This window comes from Cnephaeus nilssonii (assembly GCF_951640355.1).
Source record: "Cnephaeus nilssonii genome assembly, chromosome: 23".
Classification (NCBI taxonomy): domain Eukaryota; kingdom Metazoa; phylum Chordata; class Mammalia; order Chiroptera; family Vespertilionidae; genus Cnephaeus; species Cnephaeus nilssonii.
The window spans coordinates 7,931,326-7,950,432 of record NC_137094.1 but is presented as its reverse complement, the minus strand read 5'-3'; the positions used below and the strand labels follow the sequence as shown (position 1 = coordinate 7,950,432).

The 19,107-nt window shown below is 38.5% G+C and overlaps 2 protein-coding genes across 3 annotated transcripts in view; one reads left to right on the top strand and one right to left on the bottom strand.

The window, feature by feature from the left end:
* UCHL5 (ubiquitin C-terminal hydrolase L5) overlaps window positions 1-243 on the bottom strand; it is a 14,873-nt gene extending 14,630 nt beyond the window's left edge. For both annotated transcript variants that reach the window (XM_079763532.1, XM_079763533.1), the window contains exon 1: window positions 41-243. In XM_079763532.1, the coding sequence (XP_079619658.1) occupies window positions 41-116 (76 nt within the window). In that variant the 5' untranslated portion in view covers window positions 117-243. The remainder of the gene's footprint in view (window positions 1-40) is intronic.
* RO60 (Ro60, Y RNA binding protein) lies at window positions 243-19,107 on the top strand. Its single transcript, XM_079763531.1, has 9 exons — window positions 243-594; window positions 3,647-4,246; window positions 6,157-6,377; window positions 6,691-6,837; window positions 7,093-7,230; window positions 9,690-9,806; window positions 10,569-10,682; window positions 11,153-11,299; window positions 12,845-19,107. The coding sequence occupies exons 2-9, from the start codon at window positions 3,667-3,669 to the stop codon at window positions 12,995-12,997; spliced, it is 1,617 nt and encodes a 538-aa protein (XP_079619657.1). The 5' UTR covers window positions 243-594; window positions 3,647-3,666; the 3' UTR covers window positions 12,998-19,107.

The following is a 19,107-nucleotide window of genomic DNA, read 5'->3' as shown; positions in this document are numbered from 1 at the left end:
CCCCCCCCCCCCGGCCCAGGACGGTGCCCCTGGCTCTCACCGAATCCTTTAATGAGCTCGGTGAAGACGCCGGGGTCGCTCTCCATGAGGCACCACTCCCCGGCATTGCTCGTCATGGCCCCGGCCACACGCCGCCCCGCTCCACCTCGGTCGCTGGCCGCCACCGGCACCCGCTGCCGCCGGCCACTGATCCCTGCGAACCCGCCGCAGAGCTCGTCCGCCCCACGTCACCCCGCCTACTTCCCGACAGCCTCCGCGGCCGTCCCCAGGAGCGCGTTAGAGCGCGCGCGGACACTCTAGCCACCCGGGAGCCAGCGACTCTCCCCTTCGGGCCGCGCCGAACCCGGAACGGAACAGGAAGAGGCGGGGCCTCGGCGCGCCGGAGGAGGCCACATCCGGGATTCTCGCCAATCCGGAGCGAGGGCGGGCAGACGAGAGGGCGGGGTCATTCCCGGGAGCCGGACTTGGAGGCCCGGCGGCGGCGTGCGGTCCGAGCAGGCTTCGCCCGTCAGGCCGCCGCGTCTTTTCGCTTCCCCGTGCTGCGCAGGGTTCGCCCAGTGGCGCTGCGGGCGGAGGGCCGGCCGCTGAGCACAGGTGAGGAAACGGCGGGAGGCCGGCGGGGGCCCTTTGTGCGGTCTGGGCGGCCCCGAGGGCGCGCGGGCTCCGGCTGGACCTCCAGGTGCCTCACCCCGCATCTCCGCGGCCGAGTCCGAGCCGACGCGTCGCCGTCCCCGTCCCCCCCCGCCCCGCCCAGGCCGCCGAGCGGACCCGGCACCGCGGCGGGGACGTTCTGGCTCGGCCGGGCCTGGGCGCCCCGAGGGCGGGCCTTGCGCCCCCGGGCGGCCCCTTCGGGTGCTCGCGCAGGCCGGCGTCCACAGGGCCCGCCTTCCTCCTCCTCCTCCTCCTCCCCTCCCCTCCTCCTCCTGCTCTCCTCCGTTCTCTGCCCAGAGGCGTTGCCGGGATCCGGGTTCGGGAAGAAAGACCTTCGTGGGGGAGGAAGCCGTGCCCTGCAGTCGGGGTGGGAGGGCGGGGTTGATGGACTGGACAAGGGGACGCCTCCGAGGAAAGTGAGGGTGCAGAGACGTACGGTGTTCGTCTAGAAGCACTTGTGATGCTTCCAGGATTCGATGATGAGTTAAACCCCGAATGGCCATTTTCACGAAATAGCCTTCATTCATCAGGCTCTTGCAGAATGCTCGTGTTCAGATGAAAGTCTTAAAGAGTCTATTCTACTTATGCACAGGGAATATAGTCGGTAATACTGCGATAGCTATGGATGGTTTTAGGCGGCTTTAGAAATATCGGGGGAACACTTTGTAAAGTATACGATTGTCTAACACTGTGCTGTGCACAAGATTGAATGTCAACTGAAATTGAAACATTTTTAAAGTATATTTGTGCATCATTCCTTAAACCTCTTGAGTTCCAAGAAGGTCCTTTAGCTTCCGGCGGAGGGGGGGGAGGGGTTAGTGCATAAAACTGATTCCTAGCTCATCAAACAGGTGACCTGCGCGCTGGAGTTACTAGTATACAGTGAGCGTTGCGCTATGTGAAGCCACAAAGTAAACACGATAAATTTTACCAAAACAACAGAATAGCGTTTATATTAAGATAAGATGGGTATAATGTGGAATAGAAGCGAAAATTTGTATCAAGTGCTTGATTTTATTTATTTTTATTTTTAAAAAATATATTTTATTGATTTTTTACAGAGAGGAAGGGAGAGGGATAGTTAGAAACATCGATGAGAGAGAAACATCGATCAGCTGCCTCCTGCACTCCCCCCACTGGGGATGTGCCCGCAACCAAGGTACATGCCCTTGACCGGAATCGAACCTGGGACCTTTCAGTCCGCAGGCCGACGCTCTATCCACTGAGCCAAACCGGTTTTGGCTTGATTTTATTTTTTTAAACTGGACCTTTCTTAAGGTTTGTCCCCTGGGAGTGGCCCTCAAGCTGGGGGCCTCAGTTAGTTCTCTCTGCCCTGTTCCTTGTACTTAAATGGGAGAATGTGTAAGGCCCAGGGTCTAGCCTTACAGCCTTAGAGACCACACTAGAAGGAGTGTCACCAGCACCCAAAGGTGTTGGTGGTCATCTGTCGTCTTTTTTAATCTGTAATACTACTGTGAACTTGAAAGTGCTTTCTGTGCTTAAGTAAATGAAGTCAAAACTAACAGGTATTTGAAACCTAACCTCATTAACATGGTGTCTCTTGAAGAAAGACCAGACGGAAAATTTAGCTCTTGGTACAACCTGCAAATAATCTGAAAAGGGGGTTAGAATTTCTTTAGTTTTGTTGTTAAAATGCAATCCTAAGAGTTTATTTTAAAATTCCAGATTTCTGGGTCTTTGAGAAAAATGAAAGGATCTGGCAGTACTAAGCCCGTACCCCAGGCTGAAGGTGCGCACCTTCAGGGTGGATGCTTGACTCGATCCACTCGTGCCATTCCCAGTCTAAATGGTACAGTCCTTTGAATGTGTGGCCCCAGTTTTTGCAGTATTGGGTTTTTCTGAGCCGTCTTGCACACTTTATTTCATAAGTGTAAGTAAGCTCTTAAAAAAGAATGAGCTGACAACTTGTTTGATCTCTGGGGTGAAAGGTAGCATTTTCAAATAACAAATGATTAAGAGACGAGAAAGAATTCAAATGTGAACCTTTACTATGTACGAATCTGTAGGAGTAATATATTATTAGTACTGTTAAAAGATGCTATGCTGTTCTAATGAGTACGAAGCCGAAAGAAGTGCTGTTACGTATTGTGTGTTACTAGCATTCACTGACTGCATTCAAAGTTAAGCAACTAAGAAAGAGAAGTAGACAATGTATAAAATATCCACAACCAATTTCAAGTTGTGGCCATGCTTTTAATATTGTTGCGATCTGCTTAATTTCTTCAAAAAGTTTAACTTATAGAAGTTTAATACACCTTTAGCTTATAAATCCTTTGAAGTGGTGTGCTTTAAGAGCACTGGATAAATCAGGCCAACCCACTGAAGAATTAACTCTTTTTTAATTATTATTAATCTGGATTTACAACAATTGAGTATTCAGGGTTTGGGATAGGTGAGGAACAGATATGGGTTATTTAACCAACAACGTCTGCTGAGTTATTCAGGGAATAAAGATCCTAAGATCTTTCTTAGGGTCAGTGACTATAACTGCCCTCCCTACCCCTTTGATTCTCTATATGGGACTCTAGACCCTCTGCTGAGCTGCCTGCTGAATCTCTGAAGCAACAAATTATAACTCAGAAATGTGACTTCTTAGTTGTTACTTCTGATTATCATAGTACCACTTACTGAGCTTAAGTATTTTTATGCCCAGCTGATGTGGCTCAGTGGTTGAATGTGGATCTACGAACCAGGAAGTCATGGTTAATTCCCAGTAAAAGCACATGCCTAGGTTGTGGAGCTTGATCCCTGGTAGGGGCATGCAGGAGGCAGCAAATCAATGATTCTCGTTCATCATTGATGTTTCTATCTCTCCCTCTCCCTTCCTCTTTAAAATCAATAAAAAATATATTTAAAAAATAATTTTATATCAAAAGATTTTATGGCAGATTTCAATAAGCATAGATTAATAAGTGTTTCCCTTTTTATAATTTTACTGTCTCAATCTAGCAAGAAACATTTTGCTTTTTGTTAGGTTTCCTAAAAGACAGAAAAATGGAGGACTCAATGAACCAAATGCAACCCCTAAATGAGAAGCAGATAACCAATTCTGAAGATGGATATGTATGGCAAGTCACTGATTTGAATCGCCTCCACCGCTTCTTATGTTTTGGTTCTGAAGGTGGGACTTATTATATCAAAGAACAGAAGTTGGGCCTTGAAAATGCCGAAGCTTTAATTAGATTGATTGAAGATGGCAGAGGATGTGAAGTGATCCAGGAAATCAAGTCATTCAGCCAGGAAGGCAGAACCGCCAAGCAGGAGCCCATGCTCTTTGCGCTGGCCATTTGTTCCCAGTGTTCCGACATAAGCACCAAGCAAGCGGCATTTAAAGCTGTTGCTGAAGTGTGTCGCATTCCCACACATCTCTTCACGTTTATCCAGTTTAAGAAAGATCTGAGGGAAAGCATGAAATGTGGCATGTGGGGTCGTGCCCTCCGGAAGGCTATAGCAGACTGGTACAATGGAAAAGGCGGTATGGCCCTCGCTCTGGCAGTGACAAAGTACAAACAAAGAAATGGCTGGTCTCACAAAGATCTGTTGAGATTGTCACATCTTAAACCCTCCAGTGAAGGTAAGCATAGCATCTTTAGTGTGGGGATGGGGGCGGGGGGTGCAGATATCGAATAAATAACAAATTTGTTTGATATGACAGTTGTGTAATTTCTAGAAATAGCCTGTCATTCTCAGGACATATTGATTAATTCAAATATGTTTAAGCCCAATCTGGAAACACCGACCACAGGCAATCCAGACATTAGTAATCAAGAACCAAATGACAGGTCGCCATGCTAACGAAAACTCATCCAAATGATGATGGACTATGAAAGCAGCCTGGATGTGTTAAAATGTTAGCAAAACAGCTCCTAGCCAGTAGGTGGCAGGTAGCCGGGCTCTGTAGCCCCTTCTCATTTTTCCCCCTCCCTGCCTTCCTAGGACACATGTTCCATGGAACCTAAAGGCTGCCCGAAATAGTGCTCTGAACTTAACAATTCAGGATGTTCATTGTCTCCAGTCAACAAGGGAACATGGTAGCTTGGGCCAGTTTTTCTCTGTCTGTCGGAAGAGGTTTTTGAGAAGTTAGTTGGATCTAATTACTTAGTCTTTCTTAGAAGGAAATAAAAACTTTTGGTCAAGAATAAAGTGTGAACTTCCAGAAAAATCAACATGCCCAAAATTTTACTTTTTTTTTTTTTTTTCACACCAGAAGTGAAAGTTGAAAAGACAGCCACTCATATGGGTTCAGATTTCAGTTCTGCCCGTTGTTTTGTGTCCTGGCGCCAAGTAACTTAACCTTTCTGAGTTCCTGCGTCTTCATCTATTAAAAAGGGGAGAGGGGGAGTGACCCTTCTGGTGACTAACTGTGATCGTGGATGTTCCTGATGGGTACCAACATCATATAAAGCAGAAGACATCACACAAAAGTCCATATTCTTGTTTCTTTTGAAAAATACATTTTTTTGGCAGCACTAAGCAAATACTTAGCTAAAATATTTGTCAGGGCATACTCTTCAGTTCACCCTAGTCCTAACCACACTTTATTACATCACATGGCCTATTCATTTATATATTTTACCCACCTTTTCCCCATGGACCTTTGAATTTGATAATTCCATTCCTTTCCCCACCTTTTTGCAGAACTGTAATGTAGGGCTTAGAATAATCAATCACACCATTTATTGGCAGAGCGTAGGCTACAACCCAAATTTCCTCGGCCCCCTCGCCCCCCCAATCCAAAGCTTATTTTAACTATTAAAAGAAAGTGTAGTAGGAAACAAATTACTTACCTTTTTTTTAATATTTGGCCTATAATACTTTCTCAGTTATTAAAAAATTATAAGTTACCTACCTGTCCACATCCACTTACCTCTACTATTCATCCATGCATAATCAGCTAAAAGAGACAATTGAGTATGAAATTAATTGAGATCAGTACTTTTCAGAGGTGTTCTGAGATTATGGACCTAAGTCTGGCCCTGTCTATCAAAGTTTCTAATGCTGATGTCTCCAAAAATAAAGCTCTATAATGAAATGAAAATATGGGAGTTTTTAAAATATACATATATATTTTAAATTGATTTCAGAGAGGAAGGGGCAAGAGATAAAAATATCAATGATGAGAGAGAACCATTGATTGGCTGCCTCCTGCACACCTCCCACTGGGGATTGAGCCCAAAACCCGGGCATGTGCCCTGACCGGGAATCAAACTGTGACCTCCTGGTTCATAGGTCAACCACTGAGCAACACCAGCCAGGCTAGGAGTTTTTCTTTCTCCAAAGTTTCCTATTGAAGCAGTGATGGAATAAGCAAAATTAGTTAACTGTGTTTGATTAAATGTTATATCATACATAACAGCATCACAGATTAAAGAAGTTCATTCCTGGGTATCTACTTACACCTTTCATATAATGCCTTTACATAAACATGTTCTGTCTTTTACCTACTAATCCTACCTGCCTTTTCAATTCTCTATTTTGTTAAAGGACTTGCTATTGTGACCAAATACATTACAAAGGGCTGGAAAGAGGTCCAGGAGTTGTATAAAGAAAAAGCACTTTCTGCGGAGACTGAAAAATTATTAAAGTATCTGGAGGCTGTGGAGAAGGTGAAGCGCACAAAAGATGAGCTGGAAGTCATTCATCTGATAGAAGAGCACAGGTTGGTTAGGGAACAACTTCTGACAAATCACTTAAAGTCTAGAGAGGTAAGTAAAGTGTAATATGTTACAGCATGTGGTTAAACAGTGACTTATGGTATGTATGAAAAAGATAAACTGTGGGCGCCTATATGTTCATTACAGAAAAACACCTAACAATGCCCACATGTAGTTGCATTCAATAGTGTTCAAGAACAAGTTAGTTTATTTGCTAAGACTTTGACCATTTTGCACAAATTTTTCCTTAGAAATTGATCTGAACCCCCAAAGAAAGTCTTACAGAATATATTAATATTATTAATGATACAGGTATGTTTTACTGATTCATAATTTTCTATGTTTCTGCCTGTTATTGCAATAGGTATGGAAGGCTTTGTTACAAGAAATGCCTCTAACTGCATTACTAAGGAATCTAGGAAAGATGACTGCTAACTCAGTGCTTGAACCAGGAAATTCAGAAGTATCTTTAGTATGTGAAAAACTGTGTAATGAGAAACTATTAAAAAAGGTAAGCATTCCCTTTTTTAGCTACTACTGACTGAAAAAGTTGCTCCTAAATTTTGGAAATGCCATCAGCATATGTTTTAGGTGTTTTAAGATTTATCATACCAAGTTGCATTTTGACTCTGAAAGCTAAGATTAATATGTCCTGTTTTTCTCTTTTCTTTATGAAATACATTAGCTACAGTAACAAATATCTAAGGCACATAACTGCCACTTTTCATTTGAAATTTCACTTACTCTGTCTTCATCTTGTTTCTAGGCTCGTGTACATCCATTTCATGTTTTAATCGCGTTAGAGACTTACAAAACAGGGCATGGGCTCAGAGGAAAACTGAAGTGGCGTCCCGACGAAGACATTTTAAAAGCTTTGGATGCCGCTTTTTACAAAACATTTAAGGTGATGTTTTGATTTTTGTTTTAAAACAAATGGCCCAGTTAGGTAGGACTTGGTATCTTGTGCAAAAACACATTTTAAAGATATTAATAGTTTACATATTTTGATTACTCATTTGTTCCTATGAGAGGAATGTCCACTTTTCCATTTCAGTTCCACAAAGTACTGAAAATTCTAAAAGTTAGGCAAGAAAAAACAAAAGACATCCAAATTAGAAATCAAAAATTATCTGTTCTCAGATGACACGATCTTAAATGTAAAAAAAACTTAAATAATCCATAAGAAAGTACTAGAGCTAACAAACTCAGCAAAGTTGCAGGATACAAAACCTGTAGGCAAAAATCAGTAGTATCCAAAGGCTAAGAAAACATATCCATTTACATTAGCATTGAAAAGAATAAAAAACGTAGGGATAAATTTAACTATGGAGGTGTAAGTCTTATATACTGAAAACTACAAAATATGCTGAATGAAACTGAAGACATAAATGTAAGACATTCCATGTTTATAGTTTAAAGGACTTAGTATTAGTAAGATGACAGTACTACCCAAAGCAATCTACATATTCCATGGAATCCTTATGGCATGTTTTGCAGAAATAGAAAAACCTGTTCTAAAATTTATGTGGTCTTTAAGGGGACCTCCAAATAGCACAACCAGTCTTCTAAAAGGAGAACACAGCTTGAAGACTTACACTTGAAAACTACAGGTTCAAAATTTACTGCAAAGATGCAGTAATCACAACAGTGATACACATTAAGACAGAGATAAAGACCAGTGAAATAGAAAACAGCGAAGAAATAAACTCTCACATCATGGCCAGTTGATTTTTTTTCTTTTTTTTAATTAAATGTATTTTTTAATACAGTTTGCATACACTATATTAGTTTAAGGTGTACAACATTAGACATGTAATATACCTTACGAAGTGCTCACCCTAAGTCTGGTACCCTTCAGACACCATACATAATTATGACATTATTACTGTATTCCTTATAGTGTAGTTTACATGGTCCATTGATTTTTGACACGAGTATCAAAATAGTTCAATGGGGAATAGTATATAAATGGTGCTGGGGAAACTGCATATCCACATGCAAAAGAATAAAGTGGAACCGTTACTTTATACCATATAAAGAAATTAAAGTGGATCAGACCTATATTTAAGTGCTAAAACTATAAAATATAAACTTCTTTAAAAAAAGAGTAAATGCTTCAAAATATTGGACTTGGTAATAGTTTCTTAGACATGACACCAAAAGCATGGGCAACAAAAGAAAAAGATAAATTTGACTTCCATCAAAATATAAATCTTTTGTGCATCAAAGGATACTACCAAGAGAGTGAAAAGATAACCTACAGAATAGGAGAAAGTATTTGCAGATCATATATCTGATACTGTTTTGATGTTCGGAATATATATAAAACAAAGACAACTCCACAGTAAAAATACAAAGAACCCGTTTCAAAAATGATCAGAGTACTCGAATAGACATTTCTCCAGATATACAGATGGCCAGTAAGCACATAAAAAGATGTCAGCATTGTGAGTCATTAGGGGAATGCATCTATTTTTTTTTTTATTGATTTTTCACAGAGAGCAAGGGAGAGGGATAGAGAGCTAGAAACATCGATGAGAAAGAGACATCGACCAGCTGCCTCCTGCACACCCCCCACCGGGGGATGTGCTCGCAACCAATGTACATGCCCTTGACCGGAATCGAACCTGGGACCTTCCAGTCCGCAGACCGACGCTCTATCCACTGAGCCAAACCGGTTTCGGCAGGGGAATGCATCTTAAAACCACAAGGAGATACCACTTCACACTCGTTGGATGGCTCTTATCAACAGGCAGAAATAACAAGCAAGAATTGAAACTAGGCTATTGTTGGTACAGCCCTGTAGGAAAGTTTGGTGGTTCCTCCAAAAGTTAAATGTTGAATTGCCGTACCATCCAGCCATTCTACCATTTACATATATACCCAAACGAATTGAAAAGGGACTCAGATACTTGTACACGAGTATTCATAGGAGCATTATTCAGGTAAAAACAGCCCAAGTGTTCATCAACAGGTGAATGGATAAACAAAATGTGGTCCTAGTCAGCCTTACACAGGAATGGAAATAGAAACATGCTACATGGATGAACCTTGAAAACATGATGCTAAGTGAAATAAGCCAGACACTAAAGGTCAAGTGTTATATAATTTACCTTAAATGAGGTAGTCAGTAAACAAATGCATAGAGATAGAAACTAAAATAGAAGTTGCCAGGGGCTAGAGGAAGGGAGGAATGGGGAGTTATTTAATTTAGTAGGTACAGATTTTGTTTGAAATAATGGAAAGTTTTAGAAATAGTGGTCATTATATAACATTGTGAATGTACTTAATGATTTGTTTAAAATTTAAGCTTAGAATTTCTTTGATTAAATTTAATGATTATCTCATTTGTTTTCTCTATAGACAGTTGAGCCAACTGGAAAGCGTTTCTTGCTGGCTGTTGATGTCAGTGCTTCTATGAACCAAAGAGTTTTGGGTAGTGTCCTCAATGCCAGCACTGTTGCCGCAGCGATGTGCATGGTGAGAACACTGAGGCAGTTTACCATGTCTGCCATCCTAAGAAAATGTTTGCTGTGGGCCAGAACTGTAGACCTAAATAGGCTCAAGAATTAGGTTTCCACTTGTTTTTGTCAATTTGACATATTTGACACCATTTTATTTCATATAAATATTTCATATCAGTAATTAAAAATAAGCGAAGTTTAAGTATATTGTGTGTATATACTTTGATATAGTTACTAGTACATATACTTATATATTTAGGTGTAGGCAGTATTATAAGTATGTTGAAAAAATATATCAGAATAGAAATTCTAATTTTATAACTAAAGATCAAATATGTTTGAGGAAGTAGACAATGTTTAGGGAAACTATTAATAAATATGGAAGTTCAAAGATCAGAAACTAGTAACAGTAGTCAGGAGACTTCGGTTTCTGCCTGCCTGTCACTGGATAGCTATTAAATGAATCATGGATGAGTTTCTTAACTTCTCTGTGCCTGTATTATGTTACCTTCCGATATTAAATATGTATTCCTATTAATAAAATGAAAAGAATATATTCTATCTGCTTCAGAGGGTTGTTGTGAAAAGCAGTTTCTTTGTAAGAGTTTGTGAAAGTACTTTGAAAGCTGTCCTGTTACTGTGGAGATCCAAACCCCAATGTACATTTAGAAATAAAATAGGCATCACAGTGTGTTTCCTTTAAAGGTGATGTTTTATGAACTTGAAGTATGTGTTTATTTCTCCCAAATCTGAAAATTACTACCATTGCGTTTTTCAGGTTGTCTCACGAACAGAAAAGGATTCTCACATAGTTGCTTTTTCAGATGAGATGGTGCGATGTCCAGTAACTACAGATATGAGTTTACAACAGGTTTTAATGGCTATGAATCAGGTAAAAAACTATTTTATTATTTTATACTGTGTCGTCATGGTTATTGCCGTCGTGCATGATATTAATGCATTGGTGAGAACAAATTGTTTTCATCTCAATTTTTTCATGAGCATGAAATAAAATATCTACATAGGCTTTGGGAAGGCCTATGTATTGGCTCAAAACACAATGATAAAGTAAAAAACAGTACTTTTAAATATTTTATTATTTCATAGTGTTCTGGTGCACAATTCATGCACATTGTAAAGAAACCAATTAGAAGAAATATTTTAATATTGTTACTTGCCCTTTCTCTATAATAGAAGTGTCAACCAAATTCACAATCGACAAGGACAGTTCAAAACTGTTTGTGTGTGCGATTGGTGCCAGGGAGAGCTTTATATGTATTGTGCATGCGCAAGTCAACTTAGTCTTTTATATGTGTAGATAATGGAAACTCTTATTCTTACTTGTTTTTTGTTCTGAGTTAGATCCCAGCAGGTGGAACTGATTGCTCTCTTCCAATGATCTGGGCACAAAAGACAAATACAGCTGCTGATGTCTTCATTGTGTTCACGGATAATGAGACCTTTGCTGGAAGTGTCCACCCTGCTGTCGCTCTGAGACAGTATCGGAAGGTAACACAAATTCTTTTTTTTTTTTAGGTAACACAAATTCTGATACTCTTTCTCACCCCATAAAGTCTCAGTTCTGAAACATTCACTCTCCTTTTCCAAAAACAAGCTATGAATGTATACACCAGTAATGGACTCAGCATTACTTGAAAAGTATTGGCTATACCTATTACACTAATAAAAGAGTAAGATGCAAATTGACTGTACCTTTGCGACACCCACCAGCCACTCAGGAGTGAGTGTGCAAATTAACACAAAGATGGTGGGTTAATTTGCATACTCAGGCTTTCCGCACCGCCCCAGCTGCTCTGGGCCTCTGGGCAGCGTGGGAAAGCGAAAAGGCGGCTCTGGCTGGAACGAAGGTGGTGCCGGCAGCCAGGGGAAGGAAGGCCCCTTCTTGCATGAATCTTCTTGCATCGGGCCTCTAGTATATTTCCACCAGTTCCAGTTCTATACATTATTAAGAATATCCTTTATCAGTGGCACTTTTTAAATGATTCAGTGTGTTCCTTGAAATATTAAGGTGTCATTTGTGATTTTTGTTCAAGTTAAAGCTATAATCTGTGGTTTAAGTTATATGGATATTTCTGGGTTCTAATCCATGCTCTCCAATTGTGCTTTCTGAAATGAGTGAAATGTTCTATACCCACATGGTAACTGCTAATCAGTGGGCTGTTGAGCTCTTGAAGTGTAGTTAGTGTGACTGGCAGTAGAAATAAAACTCGATGAAGAGCAGTGGGTATCAAAGCATGGTTTCCCTACCAGCATTACCTAACACCATGTTACAAATGCAAATCCTGGGATGCCGTGGGGGACCTGCTGAATGAGGAACTCTGTTGGGGCTGTGCTTTACAAGCCCTTCAGTTGGAGACCAACAAGTGGCAGAACAGAATTTGGAGTCAGGATAGCCTGGATTCTGAGTCCTGGTCTTTCTCTTCCTGACTGTGGACCTGAGCCTATTATTGAACTCTGATACATGCTTACCGTTAGGGTTGTCACAATAAATACACTAGGGAAATTCCTTAAAGAGCCCATTACAGTGTCTGACACTGAGTGCTGGTTGGTTTATCAGAAACGCAACTACTTGAACAAGTCATAGCTATAGAGAACAAATTCTTACATGCCAAATGTTATGTTATACTTAGCAAAGTTAATAATCCTGGTGAAATATCTCCTTATATTAGTTCCACCTTCACATACGCTGCCCAGTGTTGACTATGTTGGTAAAAATAGCCTCAGCCCCTGAATATCCTGACAGGCTTGATAAGTAGAGTCCCCAGGTTGCTCAGGAAGGTGTTCTGTGGCCCACAGAACAAGTAACGTAGAACAGAAGCAGGAATTTCAGGCAGGTTGTTGACAAAATTTTATTGTCTAGTCTTCTGAAGATCACAGTCGAGCCTTGAAAGATTGACAGATTTTATGTAGAGAGAGGGGGAAAGAACTTGTGATGGAAATCTGTGATAAAATTTAAAGTGTTCATTTTGGAGGTTATTTGCTTTTGCTTTCATAGAATTTTTTTTTAATGTGTATTTTGATCTTTACCTACAGAAAATGAGCATTCCAGCTAAGTTGATTGTTTGTGGAATGACATCAAATGGGTTCACCATTGCAGACCCAGAGGACAGAGGCATGTTGGATATGTGTGGCTTTGACACTGGAGCTCTGGACGTAATTCGCAATTTCACGTTGGATGTGATCTAACCATAAGCACCAGCACGATCCAAGCGGTCCATTGCCATTAGTGATCTCGCTAAAAATACGCAGCTACTTCCCAGCTAATCTTAATCCAATGAAAGATAAGATGATGGCATAGTATGTGTATAATGGAAAGTTTACCTTACCAAACAAAGGGAAAACAAGATAAGCCCAAAGTTCGCTCTATCTGCCAGCCTAGCTCCTGGGAAGTAGCTTCGGAATTCACTGTAGCTCCCTTTGATAGAGAGCTGGTAGACCCTGTAACATAGTCACACAGGTTTGCTTGGTAAATAATCACATTTGTATTTAAACGAAGTAAGAGCCAAATTTGTAAGTAGTTCCATATCATGTCACTTGTTTGGAAAGTGCTTAAAGTTTTCTTAAATGTTTTCATTGGGGAAGGACAGCTTTGATAATGTCCATCGACTCTGAAATGCACTGGACCATTAACTGTGATGGCATATAAAACTCATCTGTAAAACAACAGCCAAGACATTAAATAATGAGTTTTGCAGATTCTTCTTAAGAGTTTTCTAAGGTCACATTAATAGCTTTCTTATTCAGTAAAAAAAGAGATTTTGTCTCATGTTTTATTTACACTTACAGAATTACTACCATTAACCAGAAACACAACAGAAAGGACACCCCGGGGCTGGGGACTCTAAAGTTTGAGTCACCTGAGGAAGTCTGGAGCGTTTTGTTCTGGTGGGTTTTATTGCTGTGAGTTGAGGGTGTGACTTGACAGTTTCCTCCAAGTCACAACAACATAGCCACACTTAGTCGTACTTTCTTTTTTCATGCTGTTAAATGCAAGCAACATAAAATGGTTCAAGCATTTAACTCCCCCACTCATAATCTGAAAATGACAAATCTCAACTATAATTGGATTCACTTTTTCCTTACTGTAAAATCAATATTGTTCTAATTTTAACTCTTTTAGCCAATTGTACATGGGTTCTAATTGTAAGCATGTCAATGGCCTATTTGTTCGTTATTCATTGTGACAAAACATTCTTTCTTGATAGAGTAAAACAGTAAAGCAAGCTAGGTCTTTCAGGTTTGAAAGGCAATTTTTGAGTAGCATATTACCACTAACCAGTTTGTAAGAAAGTTTTTTTTTCTACTTTATTTGTGTATATTAAACTTCTTTTCATTACGCTAAAGTGCATTATTTTCTTGAGCAAATACTTCTTCTTTGTGGGGAGGTTTAACTTATTTAAATGCCAGTAACTTTCCTTATAATTACATGGTTGTCTAGACTAACCCATAAAACTTCAATTTTTATGTATTTAAATAGTAATGGAGGACTTATGGGGGATTTTCATAAACTCCTTATCACTATGTAAAAAGACAGACTAGTAAATGTTCATTGTAGCATTTCATGTGCTTGGGGTTTAGAGATTTTGTTCGGGGGTTATGGGATGTTAGTAGTGTTAGAACTTGTGTTGATAATTGTCCTGTTTCAGGGGGAAATTTGGGCTCTAGGAGTGACAAGAAAATGTTCCTTTCACATGTGTTTGATATGGTAATACTAGCTCTGATGTGTAGGCTTCAAGGCAACTTACAGCAATGTAGTGATTTACCTGAGATTTTTTTAGTCAGCAAAACTAGTAGCACCCTCACACCAAAAAACACACATTGCTTCTGATGTCATTTTGTCTTAATCCTCTGTCACACATAGGATTTAACATATTATGTTCAGATTGAATTTGACGTTTAAAGAACCTAATAGAATTGTGTTCTGTAATTTTTTAAGTACACCCGATCTTAATTTAAAAATCATAAAATGATGTCACTTTTTATTCCTAATTGAAATGAAATGTAGCATAAAAGTGTATTTCCTTCAGTAACATACTATTCCTATAGTGTTTTTAGACAGATGGAATCCATCAGAGAAGTAAGATTAGATGTGACCTGCTGTAAGTATTTAGGTTAAGTTAAATTAAATGGATTAGAAGACAATTTAAGAAAGAAGGGGAAAAAAGGGAAAAGAAAAAAAAAAAAGAGCCACCACAGAAAGTAAGTTTATTTTCAAATCCTGGAATTTTAGAGCTGGACCAAACCTTAGAAATGTAAACAGATGATTTTGATTTTATTATTTTTTTTTTTTAGGTTAGGGTGGCTTTAGGAAAGGGTGGCTTTGAAGCACTAGATCTAGAAATCTTCATTTCAGTGTTCACATACCCACAAAATAGGAAAACTGAGGAGGAGGGGTGAGAATAGAATTATTCAAGACTTTCATCGTTTAAGTATTAGGAAATAATGTATATACGTAATTGCTGTAGAATAGAAAAACAAATTATGAACATAAACTTCTGTTTATAGTAATCCTCAAGCACAATGTTTTAATAACCTATGTTGCTATATAATATAGTCCTATAGGAAAATAAAAATTTACCTCGTGATTAAAATGTATTCAAGTGATAAAGTTAATAAATTTTATTTCTTAGAAAATACATAAAATTTTCAGGATATATTTGTAATTAGTAAAACAAAAACTACTGTTAAAGCCCTACCCTTCCTTATTAGTTGATATTTCTTGGAAATTCCATTAATTGTCATGTTATTTAGTAACTTCTATAGGTATATTGTTGAGGAAGATACTAGGGAATGGGATTCAGTGTTACCCCTCTGGCAGCTTTTACTGTGTAACTGACTGTAGAGCCCAATTTAACCTATGTGATTCAATTTTGCTATTTTTACAGAGTAACATCTGATGCTTAGATCATAGGAAAATCAATATACAAAAGTTTTAAGTTAGGATGAGGGCTTACAATACAAATTAGAACTTATATAGAATATGTATTTTAAAACAAAATGGTCTAGGGAAATAGCTTAATAGGTTCTTTTTTTCTGAGTGGGAAAATGTGGAAGAAAAATTTTCATTATTCTCTGATAAAAGAGAAAGAAGGAATATATATTCCAAGTCCAACAACACCCCTTCCCTTCTCCCCCCTCATAGATGGACCTAAAAAACAAGCTCTCAAACTCTAAATGAGAGATGCTACAAACATCTTTTAAAATAAGAACATTACAAATGATAACATACCATTTTACGAGGCTTTTCCCCCCTCATTTTCTGAAATTTTGCAAAAACGAATTATTTTGGAAATTTTAAGGCAGAATCTCTGAATAAATTTGAGGATCTAACAAGTGAGAAGCATCATTCAAAGCACAATAAAGCCATATCTAAATGATAAAAGGAAATCAGGATCAACCACTGAGGTATTGTATCTAAAGATACTGTACCACAAGTACAAATTTCTTGAGAAGTGAGGTTCTTAAGTAAGCAAAAATGAAAAATTATCTTGTATACCACAGGTTTGAACTGACTTAAGGCAATATCTTCCCTAGAGAATGTCATATAGCCTCAATGTAAACATGCTGAAGGAACAATTAGGAAAAAAAGATAAGCTATGAATTAGCTGCATTTAATGTATGGATTTTCTTTACTATTTCCCTGATACTGGCTAATCTCCGTTGGAAGCCTACATGTTATCCCTCCATTCTTCTTGTAAAACTCCTGACATTTTTGTCATTTCTTTTTCTATCTGGGTAATAGAATGAATGGTAGGAAAATCACCCGCATTTAGATTTGGGATGAATGTTTTGCAGATTGCTTTGTGTTTTAAATAGATTTAAGGTCATTTTTTTCTTTTAAAAAAATACTTATTAAATGTTTCAGAGAGGAAGGGAGACGGAGATAGAGATAGAAACATCAATGATGAAAGAGAGTCACTGATGGGCTGCCTCCTGTACTCCCCGCACTGGGGCTCGAGCCCGCAATCTGGGCATGTGCCCTGACCAGGAATCGAACCCTGGCCTCCAACCACTGAGCCACATCATACAGGCCATATTTTTTTCAAATTAATGATAGGCCTCTTGGAACAATATATTGACATATTCTCCCCAAATCAAGTTATATTGTATGCATTTTGTACTAGATATTTGCACTCTTTGAAAAATAAGTAACTGAATACTCTTTCAGAAAATAGTATGTTTCAATCTTCATATTTGCGTAATTATAGAAATCTTTGGTCTACTAAGTACTTCACTAAGCTTGTAGCATAAAAGGTTTTCTAAATAGTATGTATTTACCTTAAACCCTTTTTTAAAATTGGTGAGCTTTTTATTTACTTTTAAAAACTTACTATGAAGTTAATTTAAAAAATAATCCTATGGTAATGTTTTTCATGTAAAAAACTAATATAGTTAAGCATAATGTCTGAATAAAATTATAATAAGTGACACATTTCCCTAAACCCTGAAAATACCAAATTATATTGAAAATTGGTAGAAAGAAGCATAAGCTTAGAGGAGTTATATTACAAAATTCTATTATTGAAATTAAGTTGATAGCTTTCAATGAGAATTAATTTTGTAAATACAATGAAAATACACAAAAGCTATTTCTGAACTGAAAGCAATTTTTCTTTGCTTCTATTCAGCACCACCATGAGTCATATTAATCGTAGAAATATTTAATTTTAAAATAAATTTTAGTTTTAGAAATTATCAGAATCTGCACAAAAGAAATAGTAAGTTAGCTATGTTGCTGCTGGTTTTGCTTAATGAACACTTGGATTATTAAGGATAGTGACTGAGGTTAAAGGCTTACTATTTTATATACTATTTACTACATAAGTGATGGATATTGTGTCAATACAAACACTAATGGGAACTTCTGTTTAAATTACTTGTTAGGGTTTATTTGCAATGTAAACTGTTTAGAATCCATACCAGCCAAATTAAAATTTAGATATTATATACATTTGGTGAATAGCCAAGAAAAATGATTTTGTTGCACTATTCTAAATATGGACTATTTGGTATGGCGTGACAACATAACTTTTATAGAGCATTTGACTTCTGTTCCTTTTATTGCCAGCTTCTGATAAGAAATCGTCCGAAGGGATGAGATGTATATAAGAGCTTTAATTGGTTGGGGAGAGGTGTTACCTACTTCTAACTGTGCATGTGCTTTATATAAAGGCTTTGATTTCCATAATTGATCACTTGAGGAATATTTAAATTACACAGACTAATGCTGCCTGCACAGAATAAAGTTTAAGGGTACAGGAGCCTTAAAGTGAAAAACATGATCCCTTTGACTGCCTTACAACATGATGACTAGCTCTCCAACGCAGGCATCCTGGTTCCTTCCCAAGGGTCTGCTCAGTAAGTGGTGCCTTAATAGTGTTGGTGTTTCTGAAATACAAGCTCACGGGGTCTTTGAGAGCTTCCACTCTTACGTAATGAATGAATGAATGGGAATTTATCAAGTTTTCAAACCCGGTCATACGTTTGTAGTGGAAGCACCCGTGAACAGAATAATCTGGGGCTCTGGTGTTACTACATACGTGACTGTTAACATCAGCACTCTTTTGTGGTAGTTGGAGGTTTTTTATTGTTTTATATAACAAATTATCCAAGAAGCTGGACTTTATGAAACATCTCCAAGGACCAATTTGCATATTTTAAACACTGAATGAAAAGAAGTTATACAGTCCCCCCCCAAAAAAATGGTTAATTTTTTAAGGGGATTTTTCAAGACAAGAAAAATATTTTGTTTTGAGCCTACAAGCAAATTTCATTCAAAAGAGTGAATGTAGTTTTAAAAACATTACTATTGTGATTTGATTACATTCACATTTTTACATTCACTTTGCCTTTCAAAGCAGAAATCTTTTATAAAACTGAAAGAAAACTTTAAATTGTCAAGCTGGTGCTTAAAAGTATATAATTTTGGTTTATTACAAGTGTCATTTTAAAGGACAGAGACCCTGAAGGAGGTGAGGATGCGGGGGGCAGAGTGGGGAGTTCTAGGTCTGTTGATAAACTCACTGATGCTTTGTTGAGTCTTCCAAGTTTTCAGTGTAAATAAAATACCTAACAATGTAATTTTGCTGTTTTCTGATAGAAAATGGAAGAAATAACTAATGAATTAATTTATTTCATGATAAAACAGATTTCACCCATACTGTGAAATCCTGACTTTCTATCCTTGCAAAATACCATATTGAAAAAATCATCTTAGACACGGATGCAGGTGGGCACTAGCGAGCTGTTGCTGGACAATTGTATCATTTGTAGATGTTGCTAGAAGTACCAAATAA